This window comes from Silurus aristotelis (assembly GCF_946808225.1).
Source record: "Silurus aristotelis genome assembly, chromosome: 12".
NCBI lineage: Eukaryota > Metazoa > Chordata > Actinopteri > Siluriformes > Siluridae > Silurus > Silurus aristotelis.
Genome location: NC_139585.1, coordinates 13110086 through 13131744, shown reverse-complemented (window position 1 = coordinate 13131744; position 21659 = coordinate 13110086). Strand labels below are relative to the sequence as shown.

The 21659-nt window shown below is 40.4% G+C and overlaps 2 protein-coding genes across 3 annotated transcripts in view; one reads left to right on the top strand and one right to left on the bottom strand.

The window, feature by feature from the left end:
• Positions 1 to 21659, bottom strand: part of map3k8 (mitogen-activated protein kinase kinase kinase 8) — a 178704-nt gene that overhangs the window by 31385 nt on the left and 125660 nt on the right. The gene's annotated exons all lie outside the window — the stretch shown is intronic.
• On the top strand, positions 500 to 20992 carry fasn (fatty acid synthase). 2 transcript variants are annotated; one of them, XM_083556116.1, is made up of 42 exons: positions 500 to 749; positions 4027 to 4169; positions 4469 to 4621; positions 4739 to 4912; positions 5515 to 5715; positions 5890 to 6012; positions 6760 to 6875; positions 6958 to 7092; positions 7196 to 7658; positions 7748 to 7935; positions 8189 to 8378; positions 8471 to 8565; positions 8658 to 8792; positions 8946 to 9149; positions 9244 to 9359; positions 9458 to 9633; positions 9803 to 9994; positions 10312 to 10392; positions 10691 to 10876; positions 10979 to 11158; positions 11273 to 11476; positions 11579 to 11892; positions 12072 to 12458; positions 12576 to 12740; positions 13424 to 13539; positions 13685 to 13839; positions 13947 to 14150; positions 14392 to 14542; positions 14639 to 14817; positions 14906 to 15025; positions 15139 to 15261; positions 15667 to 15890; positions 16025 to 16223; positions 16323 to 16474; positions 16580 to 16671; positions 16762 to 17159; positions 17303 to 17491; positions 17597 to 17824; positions 18138 to 18349; positions 18596 to 18694; positions 19142 to 19393; positions 19495 to 20992. In XM_083556116.1, exons 2-42 carry the CDS (start codon positions 4043 to 4045, stop codon positions 19630 to 19632), a joined length of 7536 nt encoding a protein of 2511 aa, XP_083412242.1. In that variant the 5' UTR covers positions 500 to 749; positions 4027 to 4042; the 3' UTR covers positions 19633 to 20992. The 2 variants fall into 2 exon arrangements, with proteins under 2 accessions (XP_083412242.1, XP_083412243.1); XM_083556117.1 differs by having other exon boundaries at positions 537 to 749; positions 17600 to 17824.

The following is a 21659-nucleotide window of genomic DNA, read 5'->3' as shown; positions in this document are numbered from 1 at the left end:
TCACGGACCGGGATGTCAAACACATGCAACATCATACACCAGATCACCGGCTGCAAAAAATAAAAAAAATAAAAATAAAAAAAGAAAGAAAGAGAAAAAGCCGATACATCCTTAATAATATATGTAATGATTTAGTGATGTAAATTTGGAAAGAAATATTAATAAAATAAAGGGACTCTAAACGCTATTCTAAAATCATTGCTAATAAAATCAATCGTACATATTCTGTGCGACAAAAAAAAAACGCATGCAAATAAATATATTGTAGTAATGCAAAGATATTTCACAATGCCTTATCGATGCTGTCTATATATTTTGGCAACGATTCTGACCCGGTTTCATCAAGCAATATACCTTGTCTGGTTTGCGCTAACAGCATGCTCTGTGCGTGATGTTGCGCAGAAATGTGAACTCGAATAACCCATGTTTTTAGGCGGAAATAATGTTAGTTCATCCGCCCAGTGATTGGCTGCCATAGACCTGCCTCCCTTCTCATTGGACCAGAATGCCGAGCCAACTGTCAGCCCATGTGGCGTGGCTACACAACATGGCAAACATTTAAATGAAACAGACATCAGTGCGAGGCAACCGAAGTAGTGAGGGTGAATGTTTGGGGCGAGACGAGGGCAATTAACTCATTCATCATTCCGGTCACTCCGAGCTAAAAGGAACCTACAGGCCAGCTCAGGATCTACTGATCTCGGATGCGCATCTACTCCAAAAGTATCTTCTAAAACCCTGTTGAAGTGGTGAGTACTAAATATGAATCCTGCTTTTGTGTAGAAACGCCGTGTTGCAACTGGTGAGTACTGAATACGAATCATGCTTTTGTGAAGAAGCGCCGTAGAAACGTTGTGTTGATGAGAAAGGAGAAGTGTTAGTCCACGCAGATGTCGCAATGCATCCTTTTTTTCCACCCTTTTTATGTTGGTTTGATTTTAATTCATTCTGTTCTGATGGCGTTGATCGACTTCAAAAACTTGTTCATGGGATGGATGTATATATTTCACCTTCTACACATCCATCCCATGACCGGACATAAAGGAGCGAGCATCTCCCAGCTTCTGTTTATTGAACCCCAAATGCTTTGGTAGTTAGTGGGCAGTGCGGTGAGCCCCATGCAGAAGACGCTGTTTCACGCCCTATTGTACAGGGAGTAGGCAGCCATTTTACATTCAGTCCTGATGATGGATACTTTACACCAGATAACTCGGTTTGTAACGACAGACTCATTCCACTTTCATTGCCTTGTCCATTGAGACACTTTTGAGAGAAAAAAAATCTATGATTGGAACATATTGAGACCTGCCATTTTTCCACAAGGCCTACTTGAGGCCTAATTCAGCCAGTAAAGGTGTGTGTTGGGACAATAATATAGTGTTCTTGTGTTAAATATTACCTTTAATTCTCTTTAACTGGTTACAGTTTGATTCTGAGCAGTGTGGTCAGAGAGAAAGGGTTTGTGAGATGATGAACGGAAAGACAGACTGTCTTGTACATTTACTGTGGAATTTGTCACCTGGTCAGACAGCAATCCTGCTCCAGTGTAACACTTCACGTTGTCCAGTGCTGCCAAGGCCTGCCTTGGTGCTGAAGCCATTTTATACTCTTATCACCTTCCATCATGTGATAAGCACTGTATCAACTTAGCTTCTGTTTTTTTTTTTTTTCTTTTAATCAACACATTTTTCATAGCCTGGCTGTCTGGCTCGCACGTCTTGTTGAATCGATATATTGAATGATTGTGTGTCCCATCTGTGGCGTGCGTCCGTTACACTAGAACACCAGTTCCCATGCCTCATCCTGGAATATTATTAGTCCTCCGCATTTTTGGAATTGAGGAATTGCAGAGTGCAATCTGGAAAAGACCAACGTGTTCAGGACTCTGAGATCAGGTTGGGAACCTGTGAGCTAGAACAAGGGCTATAAATCAGAATATTCAGCATTGACGAGGAGAGCCTGTGTTTTCTGGGATGATGCTGTGTTTTAGATTTTTTCCTGTGGGCTTGTGTATTGAAAGAAAAAAAAAGATTTTTGTACAGTATATAAGTTCAGGATTTGTTGCTAGTTTCTTGCACCACATATACATTAAGTGCATTACAGTAAATGTGCCATTACCAAATAGTGGCTGAGTGAGATGAAATGTATTCAAAGCCTTAGAAATGTATTAATGTTACTTAAAAAAATAAGACAGGGTCTTTTCAAACATTTTTGGGGTAACTTAATTTTAATTTGAACCCATTGTATCTGATTAATGTGGATGTAAGTTCAATGTTACTTAGATAATTCATAATTATTTTTTTTTCTGACCTTCACCACCCACAACCCCTTCGTCCCGTAATAGACTGGTCATCCTATAATTATGCAATAAGAGGAGATGGTGACAGTTTATATGTCTAAATCACCAGGGATTTTGTTCTTTAATACAAGTGAATTCTTCATTAGATCTGGGTCAGGTAGATTATAGTCTCTCTTCAGGGAAATCCGTTTAGTTGCTCTGTCAATCTGCTCTGGTCTGAGTGCTCAGGAATCGGCATGGTTGTGCCGAAATAATAAAGCAAAATAAAAATGTGCCATACACTACAGCTTTCTCAGAAAATTTAAATTTTTTTAAATAGTACTGTAACAATAGTGTAAGTGGTTTCATGATGACTCATCAGAACGCCATTTAAAGCTCACTATAAGACGCACATGTACACAATAGCAAGCTGTTGCATGTCAGAACCTGCCTTGTAACAACATCTTTAGGCAATAGTACTAGAAAGCAGAGTTCTCCCACGAGGGTTGATAAAATCAGTACATTTAACAAATACATTAATTAGTTTATTATTTTTATTAGAGATTTAAAAAACCGAATAGTGGGTGATTAGGCAACAAATGCTTAGGCTAATGTCCATCAAAAAAAGCAATCCGAAAATACCACATGCGGCCTTCATAATTTAAAACTACTTTAAAGTGCTTTATATATAGAATTATTTGTTTTAAGAAATATTTCTAATAGATTTGCCTGTTCTTAAAATGTATACTTGACATATGGACTTTCTGTGAAATTTTGAAATGTTCCTCTAGTTAGTTGAGTTTGTTAACAGGCTGATGGCTTCCTAGATGTGGCAACCCCAACTAAGAATCTATCAGATCAGAAAAAACAATGTATAACAAAATGTATTGAAAGCTCAACTCTATTTTAATGAAACAATTTGTAGCAGATCCTCTTTTGCTGTTTATTCAGTCACATACATTTTCTACAGTTATTTAGTTGAAACTGATGAACTCATCATACCAGGGAGTAACTATGGCACTAGACTCTACACGCTATAGATTTTTAGTGTAGGTTTTATAAACGAATAACTAAGCATTAAAATGTGACTGTTTTGCTAGTGATTTTGTAGTTGCTTATCTAACCCATTGCAATCAAGGAATTTTATGTAGCTGGACCTGTTCAGTTGAAGGCCCCTGACCTAGTTGGTATTCTGTTACAGTTGACGCATGAATAATGACATCATTATATGTAAGGTGTGATGCATGGGTGGATTTCTAGTTTCTTTAAAACAACAAAAAAAATACACTTATGAGTGGATCCAAGCATTTATTGAACAGGCAAACCTAAAATGTGCATGTGGAACAGTCTTACTTAATTTGTAGGCATGTGATTGAATTCCCATCCATACTGTGAGTCCTGGCTCTGGCTTTGATGGAAGCAGAACAGAGGGACACTTTGTCCTCCACGTTCAGCTTGATTTGTAGTGCGCACTAGGCAATGATCCCACCCCTGCTACTGCTTTGTTGATCGCCATTGTATGTGCAGAATTAGAGTGAATTTGTATTCCCAAACAAAGTATGTAGTCCACTAGATGACCAGCCCCCCTCCTCTCAAGCATTGTCCAATTGAACCCTCTCTCAGCCTGAATGAATGTGTAGTTAGAAGTAGGTCAGCTGAAATGTGGAATTGCAGATTGCCTGACTGTAATTGTTAATTAGATGTTTGCTCTCTAACTGCCTTTACTTTCTTTCTGGCTGCTCTCATAGATACTCTCACAGAAACATGGAGGAAATTGTCATAGCTGGGATTTCAGGTCGCCTTCCAGAGTCAAACAATTTGGAAGAATTCTGGCAGAACCTTTTCAATGGAGTCGACATGGTCACAGAGGATGACAGACGGTGGAAGCCAGGTATCCTGCTAATAATTTAATTTTATGCACATTAAAATTCTAGTGACTTCCCATGTGGTCTCTGGTTTCTTTTCCTACCTGGCCTCTCTCTCTGTGCTGGCCTTGGACCGATTGTCGTCTTTTCAATAGATTCCTCTTTTCACTCACTTCTACTTTCCTTGGCAACGAACAAACTTCACATTCATGTGCTAACGTTTCAGCAGTCTTGATGTGCTGAGGACTAACACGGTTCTTTTTTGCAACAGAAAAATGTGTGGATTTTGTCACGGCTATCTTTTCATATCTATCCCTCCTTTCAGGTCTGTATGGTCTTCCTCGCAGAAATGGAAAGCTAAAAGAAATCGACAGATTTGATGCAGCCTTCTTTGGTGTGCATCCCAAACAAGCACACACCATGGACCCACAGCTTAGGCTTATGCTAGAGATATCATACGAGGCCATCGTTGATGGAGGTCAGTGTTCTGACGCCTTCTGTGCAGCGACTCTAATGTTTAACAGGGAAGATCAGTATTATTTATCAGTCTCTATTTTATGATGATTATTAATGACGTGTGTATTGTACTTGGCAGGCATAAACCCTACATCCATGCGTGGTACTAACACTGGTGTTTACATTGGTGTAAGTGGTTCTGAGGCTGGTGAGGCCTTCAGTAAAGATCCAGAAGAGCTGCTGGGGTACAGCATGACTGGCTGCCAGCGTGCCATGTTCTCTAACCGACTCTCTTACTTTTTTGACTTTAATGGTATGCTTAGTTTCAGTTTTCTGTAACTCATGTGCTTTTGTTAGCTCTACAGTACCTTGTTAAGAGAGATATCATTTTCAATACAATAAAAAGAAAATATATATATATTTTTTAATCTATAGTCTAGAGAATTACTATCCATGATTTGTTTGTCACAGAGTTTTATAATTACATTTTGGCTAAAATCATAAAAGTTCTTTGCTAATTTGATTTAGCTATTAAAAAAAAAAATACACATTAAAATCAATTACATTTAACAGTTAATTTGGTTGCATCTTATGTTTGCATGTATTTTATTTCTATCTATTTATTGTTTAAAAATTTTAAATGTTTATGACCAGAGAGCATTCTTGTTTGTACTTAAACAATAATACTTAAATGTGATTAGATTAAATGTGATCAATTATTATTCTTCTATAAAATTTGCTTAGTTCTATGGATAATCAAGATCTAATGATCTATCCAGTTATTATACTAGTTATATTTCTACATCAGTCAAGTTTGCCTGACTGAGTTTCTCTATGTATGGTTTAAAAGCCAAATCTTTTGGACACTTTTTGTTGTTCTATTATATTTTATTATATCATTGTTTTCTTTAATAGGCCCCAGCACAGCTATTGACACAGCATGCTCTTCCAGTCTCCTGGCTCTGGAGAATGCCTTTAATGCTATTCGGCATGGCCAGTGTGATGCAGCTCTTGTAGGGGGAGTTAACTTGTTGCTCAAACCCAACACTTCGGTGCAGTTCATGAAATTGGGCATGCTCAGTCCTGACGGAGCCTGCAAGTCTTTTGATGTATCAGGTGATTTTGCTGTTAATTGCAACATTTTGCATAATTGCAATATATTAAAATCATATATTTTTTTTAATAATGGTATTTTTAATGTTAATATACAAGAAATTTGACCTTTAACAATATAGATATCTATGAAGGCAGATTTGTGAAGTTTAAAACCTTTTGTATGATCTCTCTCAGGAAATGGATACTGTCGCTCAGAAGCTGCTGTGGCTGTGCTCCTCACGAAGAAATCCATGGCCAAAAGAGTCTATGCTACTGTGCTCAATGCTGGCAACAACACAGATGGCTATAAAGAACAAGGTAATACACAGAGTGCAGAGTCATTTTTAAGCAGCCAAGCATCAGATAATTGTTTTGGAGACTGATGACCTAATTCTTCTGGGTACTTCAGACCATCTCCTTTCCCCCAGTGCCTCTTGGCACACTTATGTTTTGCCAGTGTTTCTAAATGTAATGACAAAACTGAGCAAAAAGAATGTGAATGGTGTTTGATCAGAGAACAATGAAAGGGATTTTTTTATTTTTGGGTTGTGTCTGTTGACTTTGAGGTCAATTGCCATGAAGATATGGTAGTGCTTTGGAGTAGTGTTGTGGCAGAGGTTAGAGCAAATTTATGGACCGAGGGAAAAAAAACAAAAAAAACAAACAGTACCTGAAGTAAGAAACCTAAGATCATACTGATCAAGGACAATATATTGTGCATAATAGGACACAAGGAAACACATAGAGAAATACCCTATATATACAAAAGCATTGGGCCTTTTTGTGGTCCCTCCGCAAACTTTCACCACAATGTCGGAGGTACTCTGTATAGGATGTCTTTGGATGCAATAGCATAACATTTTTCTCTTTACTTGAAATAGCAGACCCAAACCTGCTCCATTACAATGCCCACTGTGTACAAAGAACAAATGGCATCTTTAATACACTCAGTGTAAACACCATCTCCCCATTGGGCTTTTAATTAAGTAAAGATGTCATGGACATAACCTATAAATACAGATGTTTGAACCTCAAATGTTTGTTTGTTTTTTACCCTCTGTCCAGGTGTGACATTCCCTTCAGGGGAAATGCAGCAGCGTCTTGTCCGCTCCCTCTACCAAGAGGCAAACATTTCCCCAGATCAAGTTGAATATATTGAAGCCCATGGCACTGGCACTAAGGTGAGTCGGGATGCACGCACATCCACAGACTCGTACTGGTGGCGGGGAATAAGTGTTAATAGGGAGTTAATTGTTCTTTTAGGTCGGGGACCCCCAAGAAGTGAATGGCATTGTCGGTGTATTCTGTCATTCAGAGCGTGAACCATTGCTTATTGGATCCACCAAATCCAACATGGGCCATCCTGAGCCTGCCTCAGGGCTTGCTGCTCTTGCAAAAGTGAGTGTAGAAACATATCCTGCAATTACCTTCATTTTTATATATACTTTTTCTTTTAAATACGAACACTTCTTTTTTTTTTTTTTTTCTTTTCTTTTTTCAGGTGCTCTTGTCACTAGAACATGGTGTGTGGGCTCCCAACATCCACTTCCACACCCCCAACCCAGACATCCCCGCTCTCCTAAATGGTCAGGTTCGGGTTGTGTCCGAGCCCATTCCTGTGCGTGGAGGCATTGTAGGCATCAACTCCTTTGGCTTTGGAGGCTCGAATGTCCACGTTATCTTGCGCCCACCTGGGCCTAAACCGACTGCTACAGTTTCAGCAACATCTGTGCCCAGGATTGTGCTGGCATGTGGGCGCACTGAAGAGGCTGCTACCGTTCTCCTGCAAAAAGCTCAGGAACACAAGAACGACCCAGCCTTCCTGGACCTACTCAGTGAGGTGTGTGCTCTCCCCACGTCAGGCATGCCCTACAGGGGTTACACACTGGTGGGAGCACAAGGTGAAGTTAAGGAGGTGCAGCAGGCTGCACCATCCTCCAGACCCCTCTGGTACATCTGCTCTGGTAAGTCCACATGGAATACTGTCGTTTTTTAACAAAGAATAGACACCACCGTAATGTGTTTTCTATATATTTTTGTGTAATTACACCAGGCATGGGTACACAGTGGGCCGGTATGGGTCGCTGCCTAATGCAGCTGCAGGATTTTAGAGAGTCCATCGAACGCTTAGACATCGCTCTGAAAGAAACAGGACTGTGTGTGTCTCGCCTGCTCATGGAGGCTGATGAAAACACCTTTGAAGACACAGTCCATGCTTTTGTGGGCCTCGCAGCCATTCAGGTCAGGGTTCCCTGATGACGCACATGCACAATTTCTAAACTTTGCTTATCATTATTACGCACTGTCGCAATAGCCACTATGAAAATTAATGTCTGGATCATTCTGTATCTGGTTATTTCATCAGTAGTTCTTCATAATGCAATATTGTGTATTGCACTACGATCCTACCAAAACTGTATTTTATTCCAGTCTATCAATGCACATGTATCGTACATACATTAAAATGGAATATGATTTATTATTCAATTGCCAGATCGCACAGATAGACATGCTGCGGAAAATAGGCCTTCAACCAGATGGCATTGTGGGTCATTCTGTCGGAGAGCTAGCATGTGGCTATGCCGATGGCTCTCTCAGCCACAATGAGGCAATCCTGGCTGCCTACTGGAGAGGAAAATGCATCAAAGAAGCTAACCTGCCACCTGGAGGCATGGCAGCAGTGGGTAAGACACCCTGTTTTCTGTAACTCTCAAGTGAAGTGAAATCTAAAATCAGTGTGGTTTCTGATTTTAACTGAATTTAAACTTCCTTATAGGTCTGACCTGGGAAGAGTGTAAGGTTCAGTGTCCACAGGGGGTGGTCCCAGCATGTCACAATGCAGAGGACACGGTCACTATCTCAGGGCCACAGGTACATTCTCTATACTTATTTTAAAATTTTATTGACTTCACCTAATTGTAGGTTAATTAATATCTTCTTGTAAATCATGTGTGGGTGTGTAGGAAGCAGTGACCAAATTTGTTGCTGAGCTTAAGAAGAATGGTGTTTTTGCCAAAGAAGTGCGCAGTGCCGGTGTTGCATTCCATTCCTACTACATGGCTTCTATTGCGCCTGCTTTGTTGACTGCTCTGCAGAAGGTATTGTACTCTGACACAGTTAACTTTCTCACAGCGCTATCTGGTTTGGTTTTATTCTGTTGGGATTGGAATTAAAAATGCTACAGTTGGCAAAGTTATATACCCAAGACAAGTACTGTAGTCATTTTTTGTTTGTTTGTGTGTGTGTCTCAGGTGATCAAAAACCCACAACTTCGCTCTGCCCGTTGGATCAGCACATCCATCCCACAGTCGGAGTGGGAGAACCCACTAGCCCTCTACTCTTCAGCTGAATACCATGTAAACAACCTGGTGAGCCCTGTACTTTTCCAGGAGGGCCTGAACCTCATTCCTGACAATGCTGTGGTGGTGGAGATAGCTCCACACGCTCTGCTGCAGGTATGTGATACAGATTATAAAATGAGTTTGTAATTCTTAGAGGTTGGTTTTTTTTAAAATAGGGATTTATTAGATATACTGACTCCCTCTTCAGGCCATTCTGAAGCGCAGCCTCAAGCCTACTTGTTCTATTTTGCCCTTGATGAAGAGGGGACATACCAACAACCTGGAATTCTTTCTTTCTCACATAGGGAAAATCTACATGAATGGGTTAGTACTGAATTGCTTATATTGATCTATATAATACAAATATATGAACTAAAATACACTCGCAAATATTTTCTTGCTCATCTTTTGTCTTTTTTTAGTGTTAATGTGGACAGTAAGCAACTGTATCCAGCTGTGGAGTACCCTGTTCCAGTTGGGACCCCTCTCATATCCCCTATTATCCAGTGGGACCACTCTCAGAGCTGGGATGTTCCCAAGGTAGAGGATTTCCCAGCAGGATCTGGAGGCTCCACCTCAGCCACTGTTTACAACATTGGTAAATATTTATTTATCTATTTATTTGAATTTACTCTTTCACTGGATGTATATTAATGCATTACAAACGCCTGTATCAGTTCCACTAAAGCATTAAATTAGTAAACGTACTTCTCAAGGATATCTAATTTACCCATTGTGTTGTGTGTTTTTTTTTTTTTTTTCCCCAGACATTAACCCTGAATCTCCAGACTACTACATGATTGGCCACTGTATTGATGGCCGGGTCTTGTATCCAGCAACGGGTTACCTTGTGCTTGCATGGAGGACACTGATGAGGAGTTTAGGCACTGTCTTGGAGCACACCCCAGTTACTTTTGAGGATGTTACCATCCACAGAGCCACTATTCTACCCAAGACAGGTGAGTGGTTATTACTAATACCGTATAGGACATTTCCCTGGAAATGATGTAGAGGGCTTTGCTTAATAGTTAAGGACCTGAGATAGTAATCAGAAAGTGACGGAGAAAAAAATGTTTGGGCTCTTAAGAAAAATTCTTAGCCTGCTTATCTGAACAGCTTGTACTATGATTGCTTTATCTTTAATCATGGTTACCTACCGCTGTATGACTGAAAGTGTCTTATCTAGTTTTAACCTGTGTCTCACAAATTGCTATTGTATTGGATATATATTGGATATATGTACATATTACTTATCTTATTCTGCATCACACCACAGGATCTGTCCAGTTAGAGGTTCGTCTCATGCCTGCCACCAACCGTTTTGAGGTGTCTGAGAATGGCAACCTGGCAGTCAGTGGTAAGTAAGACCCAGTTAGCCAAATATTGTGGATTATCTCTGCTTTAAATATCCTTACATTAAGGGGGAAGGTGCTTGCTTAGTGGTTAAGACATTGAACTTTGAATACTAAAGTCAAATCCCAGCCACACTAAGCTGCAACTTCTGGGCCCCTGAGTAAGGCTCTTAATCTTATAGCTGCTCAGTAGTATGAATAATACAAAATGTAAGTCGCTCGGATAAGGACGTCTGCAAAATGACGTAAAATATAAATGCAAAGTTACTATGTTTGTAACTCTAATGTCTCTGACTGTCTTAGGTAAGGTGAGCATGTTGGAGGATGCAGCGTTGGAGTCTTTCCACTCTCAGATGGCTGAGCCTGAGACCATCGAGCTCGAGGAACCAAAACTATGCCTGAAAGCTGGAGACATCTACAAAGAGTTGCGTCTTCGTGGCTATGACTATGGCAAAACCTTCCAAGGCATTTTGGAGTCCAACAATGCCGGTAAATACATACAGGCTGACTTTCTATAGACGCTATATCTAGACGATTTAACCTGCACTGTGTGTTGTGAGTGCTGAGATCTACTTTGGTCTTAATTTGTAGGTGATCATGGGAAACTGCAGTGGACAGGAAACTGGGTGACGTTTTTAGACACCATGCTGCAAATGATTGTGGTGGGCCTGCCTGGGCGTAGCCTGCGCCTCCCAACACGTATTCGCTCTGTGTGTGTAGATCCAACATTACATGAAAAAAGACTTCTGGATTATTCTGAGGAAAGGAAAGGTAAGTGCATTCAAGGGCCTTGCTTTCATATATCTGCAGGTAATCAAATCAAATGTATCAAATAAATTAAAATGTGTCCTTTTTTTATTTATTTATTTATTTTTATTTCCTTAGTTGCTGATGTCCATGTAAACCGCTGCCTGGACAGCATTACAGCGGGTGGGGTTCAGATCTGTGGCCTTCATGCCACAGTGGCACCTCGTCGGCAACAGCAACAGACCCCACCCACTCTGGAAGATTTTGTCTTTGTGCCCCTGGTGGATACTGAGTGCCTGGCCTCCAGTGAGAAACTAGCAGAGCAGCTCAGACACAGCAAAGGCAAGTTTCATTCTCATTTCTAGTGTTTGTTTCATGTTCATGTAAAGTGCATTTCAACTGTCAGACCACTTATGTCTTTGCATCGATGCATCTTTTCTACAGGTCTAATTAGCCATCTCCAGAGGAAGTTGGCCAAGCAAGGGGTGAAGATTTCCATCCCAGGGCTAGAAGGTGTACAAGAGGACCAGCAGATTGAGGCAGAGACATCAGGGGGCCTGATACGACTGCTGTCAGTACTCTGTGGTCTGGAACTTAATGGGAATCTGCACTCTGAGCTGGAGCAGACCGTGCAGAAGGAGAGAGAATGTTTGCTCCAGGATCCACTCCTTAACGGTTTGCTAGACTCTCATGCGCTGCGCCACTGCCTTGACACGGCGCTGGAGAACTCGACTCCTGGAAAACTCAAAGTTCTGGAGGTACATTGAAATGTATACTTTACCCCATAATCTGTTCAGATCAGGACAATAGCTTTTAGTATTTAAATTGTAATGGTGAAAAGCACAAATGTATTTTCTAAGGTTCTGCGGTAAACTTACAAATGACTTCATATTATAGCAATATATATCAATTGTATTCTGTACTCTTTTGTCTCCAGGCCCTCTCCAGCGAAGGCCGTGTGTTTTCCCGGGCTGTCAGCCTCCTTAACATTCAGCCCATGTTGCGTCTGGACTACACAGCCTCATATGTAAGCACAGAGCTGTTCTCAACTCAGCAGAGCTCTCTAGAGGAGCAGGGTGTCTCAGCTGCTCCGTGGGATCCTCAGCACAGCAAAGCCACGGGCAACCTGGGGGGCGCTGACCTAGTCGTGTGTAACTGTGTACCAGGACCTATTTCAAACCAATCAGCTCTGCTGGAAAACCTGGCATCAGCAGCCAGGGAGGGGGGCTTTGTTTTGCTACACACTCTGCTGAAGGGATATACACTGGGTGAGACAGTGACCTTCCTCACCTCACTGGACAATCAAACCAGCCTTCTTACCCAGGTGTGTGTGTAAACTTGTGCTCAATGCCATGGTTGGAAAAACATGTTCAAAGCTCCCATCAAAATAGGACTCCATTTTAGCTTTTCAGTCATTTCTATTCTGTTTGTGTATGCACAGGGGGAATGGGAGAAGCTGTTCGAAAGGTTTTCTCTTGATATGGTCATCGTGAAGAAATCTTTCTATGGCTCAGCTCTCTTCCTTGGTAAAAGGAAAATTCCTGCGAACCAGCCTATTTCACTGTCTGTAGACCCCACTGATTACAACTGGGTCGAGACTCTGAAGGTGAATCTGGTTTGTCTTGCTATATTTATCACCAAAAAAAACCTTGCAACATATTATATCTATATCCTAGGCACATTAAGCTTTAAAATATAAACAATACTGTAAAATATTGCTTCCTTTAGATAATAATCAAATATTGTACAATCGATCAGATGATGTGCTTGGATGATGGATAAATTTATTAGGGCTGTCCATTGATTAAAATGTTTAATTGCAACCTAATTACCTGATTGTTAACTTAATAATCGCAACTTAATTGCATATTTTTCTGTCCTAAATGTACCTTTTATTGATACTTTTCAAGTTTTTTTTATACTCTAATCAACATGGGCATGGACAAATATGGCTGCTTCATGCAAATGTATGTTTATTATTAGTAAAACCAAACTCGAAGGCTAAATATTTTTGTAAATGTTTCAAAGTAATTATGGTGTGTTACATTAGGCAAATGAAGACACCTTGCTCTCTCTCTCTCTCTCTCTCTCTAATTACTTTAAAACATTTACAAGAATATTTAGCCTTTGAGGATTTTCTTTTTAAATGTTTTTTTCTACACATTAATACTATTACTGTTTATACGTTAGTATTGTTATACATGTTATTTTAAGTACTATATGTAACACATTACAGACGTGATTCATCAACTTCTATCTATAATGTTTTCTCTCTCCTTTTCTCCTTAGACCCTGCTAGCTGAGATTTCAGATAATCCAATATGGCTGACAGCCACTCAGGGCCATAATGGAGTGGTGGGGATGGTCAACTGCCTGAGACAGGAGCCTGGAGGCAACCGCATCCGGTTAGTTTTACCTATCTTTATTGCACTTATTTCCATCTTCTAAAGCATGGTGTGTACAGTGTATTAAGGTTTTGGTGGAAAGAGAGTGATTTTGCTTTCAGCATCAGTGTACATCATGTGTTGGTTTTTGTGTCTTTGTCACAAGGTGTGCGTTTGTATCTAACCTGAAAAAGTCCTCGGCAGTTCCATCTCTCCAGCTTTCCCACAAGGACATGCAGGCAGTTCTGCAGAGGGACCTGAGCATGAATGTATACCGGGATGGACAGTGGGGGATCTTCAGACATCAGCTACTCACACAAGGTATATTAGTACCTGCATGTTTTACAATAAGCGTATTTCTGACATGCCAAAATTCATTCAGATGCTATCATGTTTTTGTATCGTGTTTCATCTTATCTGTGTTGTAGATCTGAACAAGGAGCTGACTGAGCAGGCCTATGTGAATGTGCTGACCCGTGGTGATCTGTCCTCACTACGCTGGATTGCTTCTCCTTTGCGCCACTTTGTTCCCTCCAACCCCAACGTGCAGCTTTGCACTGTTTACTATGCCTCGCTCAACTTCAGAGACATCATGCTGGCTACTGGCAAACTGCCCCCAGATGCTATCCCAGGTAGTTCACCAAACTTCCCCACTTTTTGACAAACTATAGCAAACCTGAACATGTTATTTGTGCATAATCTTTTATTAATCATTTGCGAGTCTGTGATGTATTGTGATACATGGTAATATTGCACACCATGATTTTGATATCACAAGACTGACTGATTCTTTAAATTAATTTTCTTTTGTTGAGTAAATAAAGTCCCCTGGCATGCACAGCACTCAAAGTACTTTTTATTGCCTTTTTTCAGGAGACATAGCACTTCAGCAATGCATGCTGGGAATGGAATTCTCAGGCCGGGACCCTAGTGGCCGTCGAGTGATGGGTCTCCTGCCTGCTAAAGGACTGGCCACCTGTGTGGATGCAGACAAGCATTTCCTTTGGGATGTCCCATCCAGCTGGTTAGACACTTACTGTAACGAGCCCTCCCTAAATGCAGTGAGATATTTTATACCCCCCAAAACATGATAGTAGTGTAACTCAACCTGTTTGTGTAGGACACTGGAGCAGGCTGCATCAGTACCTGTGGTCTACGCTACAGCTTATTACTCCATGGTTGTGCGTGGGCGCCTGAGACCTGGGGAGAGTGTGCTTATCCACTCGGGCTCTGGAGGCGTGGGCCAAGCTGCTATTGCAATTGCACTCAGCATGAATTGCAGAGTCTTCACTACAGTGGGTGAGTGCTTTCATTACAAACATGCAGTAAAAACCAAAAACTAATACAAGTCAGAAAGAAACTCGTTCTAACATTTAAGATTTGACAGGTTCCAAAGAGAAGAGAGCCTACCTTCAGGAACGATTCCCCCAGCTCACTGCAGAATCATTTGCTAATTCAAGAGATGCCTCCTTCGAGCAACATGTGCTGAAGTATACACAGGGCAAAGGTCAGAACATCCCTAAAGATATGATAAATCAGAGATCAATTCTGTCATGTTTGTGTAACAGATTTATACATGTGAACATAGATTCTATGTACTAAATACTTGTTTGGACACAGGAGTTGATGTGGTTCTCAACTCCTTGGCTGAAGAGAAGCTGCAGGCCAGCTTACGCTGTTTGGCCAGGCACGGACGCTTCCTGGAGATTGGCAAATATGACCTCTCAAACAACACCCCTCTCGGTGAGTTCAACAATGCACCAATACATGCCAGATAAGTAGCAGCTACAATCAACTTATCCTTTCAGCTTGCTCAGTATAAAATAGGATTCATAAATTTTTTTTAGCAAAGACCACGCAGAACTTCTACAGATTGACACCCAGTTTTAACAAAACAAAGGAAAACTATTGAACTCATTTGAATAAAATTATAGTTAGATTAATGATTACTAATAACTACTCTCTTTTAGCGTAGTTGCTCTTGGCACCTTTGATGTAATAAAAAAAGGCAGTCAACTCCATAGACCACTGGCTATTCATTACCTTTTGGTCTCTGCAGTATAAATGATGGATACTGGAACAGAGACAGTGTCCATCATTTGTTTTAAACGGTAGATTTTCTGACCCTGATTTGTGCTCCGGCCATAGGCATGGCTCTTTTCCTCAAGAATGTGGCCTTCCACGGGATCCTGCTGGATGCTTTGTTTGAGGAGGGTAACCGCGAGTGGGAGGAGGTGTCCTCGCTGTTAAAGAAGGGCATTGCTGATGGAGTGGTGCAGCCACTGCGGACCACTGTATTTGAAAGAAATCAGGTTGAGGATGCATTCCGCTACATGGCTCAGGGCAAACATATAGGCAAAGTGCTGCTGCAGGTGAGCATGGTACTGGACTGAGGGCCAGGTTCTTATAATCGTCCGTTATGATCCGGATGCCTTTGTGTCACGTTTCATTCACTATTTTACATTGTTAGTATCAAACTCAAAACCGGCATGGTTTTTTTCCACAGGTGCGCGTAGATGAGAAAAGTGGCGCGAGTACGGCTGCTCCTCTCGCACTCCCTGCTATAAGCCGGACTTTCTGTCCTGCTTCACACTCTTACATTATCACAGGAGGTCTGGGGGGCTTTGGACTAGAGCTGGCTAACTGGCTTACTGAGAGAGGAGCTCGCAAACTTGTGCTCACGTCTCGTTCCGGCATTCGCAACGGTAACTTCTATAAAAAAATAGTTCTGCAAAGGTTGAAATTGTCATGCTGCTATAAAATTAGTTAATTGCCATGTTGTAACATGATACCTTTTAAAACAGGCTACCAGGCCAAGCGAGTGAGAGAGTGGCAAGCTATGGGCATCCAGGTGCTTGTGTCCACAAGTGATGTGAGCACCTTGGAAGGGGCAGAATATCTCATCACTGAAGCATGTCAATTAGGCCCAGTTGGAGGCATCTTCCACCTTGCAATGGTAGACCTTCATTTTTGTAGTCTGTACTTTTCATAAGTTTTATTGTATACGTTTTAATGTATAAACAGTCAGCTTACTGTTTATACGTTAATTCTGCATTTATAGGTTTTGCAAGATGGCATGCTTGAGAATCTGACGCCTAAGCAGTTTATTGAAGTCAATAAGCCTAAATATGATGGAACCCTCTATTTAGACAGGTGGGTTTGGCGTATTGGTATTGATTGATGAATTATTTATCACTTATTTTATCAGCTTCAGTTAAATGTTTATTTGCTTTGTATCTGCAGAGTGACGAGGCAAAAGTGTCCTGAGCTGCAGCACTTTGTGGTTTTCTCCTCGGTCAGCTGCGGCCGTGGCAATGCTGGTCAGAGCAACTACGGTTTCGCCAACTCTGCCATGGAGCGAGTGTGTGAGCAGCGCCGTCACAACAATCTGCCAGGTCTAGCAATCCAGTGGGGTGCTATTGGTGATGTGGGTGTAGTCCTAGAGACCATGGGAGGGAATGATGCTGTGATTGGTGGCACATTGCCCCAGCGTATGGCCTCCTGCTTGGAAGTGCTGGACCGTTTCCTGTCCCAGCAGCACGCCGTCATGTCCAGCTTTGTGCTGGCAGAAAGGGTGCAGGTAGCAAAGGGAGATGGCAGTGGACAGAGGGACCTGGTGGAGACAGTAGCTCACATCCTAGGTAAAAACTTCATATAAGAGGCCGAAATAAGTTATGGCATAGAAAGCTTAACAGTAACTAGATCCCTATCATAATATTCTAATTTTAAATTTTATAACTATCTTTAAGAAAAAAGAAAACTTGACAGCATGTGTTTGTCATAGGTGTTCGTGATTTAAGCAGCCTGAATCCTGATGCCTCATTGGCTGATCTGGGTCTGGACTCACTTATGGGTGTGGAGGTGAGGCAGACACTAGAGAGAGACTACGACATTGTCATGGCAATGAGAGACATCCGGCAGCTCACCATTAATAAACTGCGCGAAATGTCCAGCAATTCGGGAGGCTCTGATGGTAAGCATACACATACTGCGTGACCTCCAGTGTGTCTTTATAGTTCAGAAAGATATGAAAAGTAGGCACAATATTTTTGTTTCTTTTTTCCGATTTATTTTTTAGCAGCTAAACCATCTGAGGGAAAACATCCTGGAGCTCAGGCTTTGCTGGATTCTGATCTCAGTGGGATGTTGGTAAATCCGGATGGTCCCACAGTGACACTCTTGAATGAGGTCAAGAGTGCAGAAAAGCCTCTGTTCCTCGTTCACCCTATCGAGGGCTCTACTACTGCATTCCATAAGCTCACCGCCAAACTCAGCGTGCCATGCTATGGCCTGCAGTGCACCAAAGGTACTGACACCACAGCATAGTCCACCTTAGAGAGACTTAGCTCACAGCTGCCCCTTAGAACCTTGTCAACTGCAAACTGTTGGCACTGTTATTGATACACTGCCTGTCCAAAAAAAAAAAAAAAAATCACACAATTTAATATTTAAGGACAAGTTTTTTTCAGAGTAAAAATGTAAGGGTTGTAAAAGGTTTTTTTTTTATTATTATTTGTCTTATTTATTTATTTTTTTCCCCTTTCTTAAAGGCTGTCCTGTTGCACATTTTTTTTTGTGCATCCATAATTATTTTCTCTCTGTCTCATGTGTATTTGTAGCGGCACCTTTGGACAGTATTCAGAAACTTGCTGGATATTACGTGCAGTGTGTGAGACAGACACAGCCAGAGGGCCCATACCGCATCGCTGGCTACTCCTTTGGTGCTTGTGTGGCTTTTGAGATGTGCTCTCAGCTACAGGAAGCACAGTGCCCAGTGGAGTACCTCTTCCTTTTTGATGGCTCCCATTCGTATGTGGCAGCACATACACAGGTGGGAGCAAATGTCTGTCTGTTGTGTCTAGTGGTGGATATTCTTCCTCAAACAGACACAAATCATTATTTGCACGTATCTCTACATCTCAATAGTAACTAGAGCTTTATAATCATTTTGTTTATATCCCTTGTCTTATAATAAAAAAAGAAACCTTGACAGCATGTGCTTGTCATGGATGTGTGTAATTTATTTGTGCGCTTGTGTGTAATGTTTATATATAATATACATTTATTTTGCCAATAGATCTACCGAGCCAAGCTGACCCCAGGTGATGAGTCTGAGGCAGAGACTGAGGCACTGTGTGCTTTTATCCAGCAGTTCACCAGCATTGAATACAATAAGGTAAACCCCAATAGGAAGTTAGCCTTCAGGCTTTTCCTCCTTTTGTCTCTGGTTTGTATGTAAAAAAAAAAAAAATATATATATGTGTGTGTGGCTTTATGCAAATCTGCTTCTTTTCTGTTTAAGCTGAATTGTTTCTTACAAAAGCAATGCTAAAGTACTTTTCATAAAGCCAAGGCCTTGAGCTAGAACCTGCACAAAACTGTTTAAGTCGTTTCTTACAGCTTAAATTTAATTCACTGAGAACAGAATACAAGTTACATGAGAGAAAAATAGCACATTGTATTCATTATAGTTCTCCACATTGCTGTCTTACTCATTGCTCATTACTTTAACCAAAATTCTCATTGTAATTTTGTAAGGATTTTTTTTTTTGGCAAAGACCAATTTTGTTTTAACAATATACACTATGCAGTGTCTAACTTATTTCTCGTGTCACATACGTAGCTTGTGGAAATCTTGCGGCCTTTGAAAGATCTGGAGGCACGAGTGACCCATGCAGTGGATCTGATCATATCTAACCATAAGGGCATTAACCGTGACTCCCTCCTCTTCGCTGCCTCTTCATTCTACTACAAACTGAAGGCTGCGGACTGCTACATCCCGTCTACCAAATACCATGGCAACATCACTCTGCTGAGGGCCAAAGCCAGCAATGACTACGGAGACGGACTCGGAACTGACTATAAACTGCATGAGGTAAATATGTCCCTATGTGTATAATAATTTGTCATCATAAGCATGAAAGCATTGTAATGTTTAATATGTATTTAAATAAATTCTATTTGTCTTCTGTACAGGTCTGTGATGGAAAGGTTTCAGTTCACATGATCGATGGAGACCATCGTACCTTCCTGCAGGGAGCGGGAGTGGAGTCCATCACGAGCATTATGCACAGCTCTCTTGCCGAGCCACGCATTAGCATCAGAGAGGGTTAAATTCAGTCATCTCCTTTCTGTTTTTCTTATTGACCAAGCATTTGCCAGTCCTATCTAATCTAACTACTAATCTAGTCTTATTTAACGTGAGGAAAAAGCAGAATGGATTTGACCTCCAATACATTATACATATTTTGTCCTGTTCCCCATTTTTTTTATGCAGGGAATGTATCTTTTTATTGGCCATGTGCTGATCTTCAGAGGTTCTAATCCTTTATTTTTGTGTTTTTCTTTATTGTGAAAATAATTTTAATTGTCTTGTACCCTTAAAAGGCTCATTTACTACCATGACATTCAGTAGTGCCTAGATAGAAGTACTAAGGCTAATCAACTTTAGTGGTCTGCTTAAAGGTACATGATTTGAGTTCAGTTACCTTGTAACCAGATGCTGCTCATTGACCTAATGATGCAGACCTGTGTATATATAATATATATATATACAGGATGATTCCAAACCAAGATACTAATGTTCCATTTACCAGTATTAACACCTTATTGCTTGCCTGTTGTCGTCTTAATCCTGGTGTTAATGTCTTTGTGCAACAGTTAAATTACTGCTGGGTATACCAGCGGGGAAATATGTCACACATCACAGTCAGAGCAGTGATCGAACAAAAAGCACTTATAAAAGAATACGATTTTTACAACAGAGAATATGAAATTTAGTATTGTGTATACATATTCAATAAAAAAGTAAGGTTTCTTGTGAAGGAGCAAAGGCCTACCTGACACTGATGGGACCATGATTTTTCTTCATTCATAATAATCTGTACTAATGTTACTGAATTTGTGCTTGCCTGTATAAGGACCGGAAAATAAGTGAAATCTTGCTGTGTTTTGTGTTTATCTTCCAATGGATTATACCAACATTTCTTCATTCCTAAGACATAGTTAGAAGATGTACGTGTTTATACAATGTCCCTTGATTCCAAAATGCTCAGCATTTATTCAGCAATGTGTGCCAGAATGGGTGGATAAATAGTTATAGTGCAATATGTATGTTTTTTTTTATTTGTGTAGGTTCACAGTTTACTCAAAACGCAGAGTTGCTATTTTCTTCTTGATGTTATAATGAAGGGTTTCATTCAGTACTGGACTGTAATTCTGGTCATACGAATGAGTCCTGATGTTTTTCCTGCTCCAGTTTTATGAAGAAAGGCAACACAGTCAGAGAGCAACTCTCTGGAGATTATCCGAGACTTATCTTTAAGTCTATGACGAACTGGATGCCTTTTCTGATGTGCTTAGTGCACGGTTTATTGATGTGGCTTTGTTATATATATTCTCTTATTGTGATTTTGTTTTTGTGTAATTTTTCAAATATTTATTTAGTAGTTCAAATAAAGAACCATCACTAATAGATCTTTGCTTGGGTCCTTTCTTTAATGTCTGGAAGTTGATAATGAGAATTTATAAAGAACAGTCAGTGAATTACGTTTGGATTATGCATAAACAGTGTAAGGATAAGCTGTTAACTTTTTTTTTCGGGTCATTGAATGCCTCGTTCTGTGGAAAGAATCTTTTATACCTATATATTTTATAAGTGTTTCTGGCACATATAGACGCTGCTAATTACAAATGATAAAAAACAAGAATGTAAATTAAGCACATCATGATATAGTTTGAGCAAATATCTGTTATATTGGTTAAGGCACAATAAAAAGCAACATTGATGTCATGTGTAATCTGAAGCAATTAGAGACAGGGCAAAACTTGGACATAAGCACCTGAAGTTTGACCTTTTTATTTCCATACTAAAACCTAGTTAATAGGTATGGATCAGAAGTTCTGTGGCTGTCAGTTGGGATGAAAATAAACAGTATGAATGAAATATTTTATTTATAACATTTAAGTTATTATATTCTCGGCATAATGCTCTTGCAACAGTATGATTAGTATAAAGAAACGTAAAACACAAAGTGAATTTCTCTATTGAGTAATATTGACAACTGTTCTATATTAACTCATAGTTAAAGTATAATTTAAGAAAGGAAAGTAAAAAAATTGGGTTAGCTCTTCGGTTAAGA

What these genes read in the sequence shown, in the direction of transcription:
- fasn (XM_083556116.1), top strand. Translation starts at nt 4,043, where the DNA reads ATGGAGGAAATTGTCATAGCTGGGATTTCAGGTCGCCTTCCAGAGTCA. An exon ending in GGCTTGCTGCTCTTGCAAAA is followed by an intron (nt 7,093 to 7,195) that starts GTGAGTGTAGAA and finishes TTCTTTTTTCAG; the next exon opens with GTGCTCTTGTCACTAGAACA. An exon ending in TGTTGACTGCTCTGCAGAAG is followed by an intron (nt 8,793 to 8,945) that starts GTATTGTACTCT and finishes TGTGTGTCTCAG; the next exon opens with GTGATCAAAAACCCACAACT.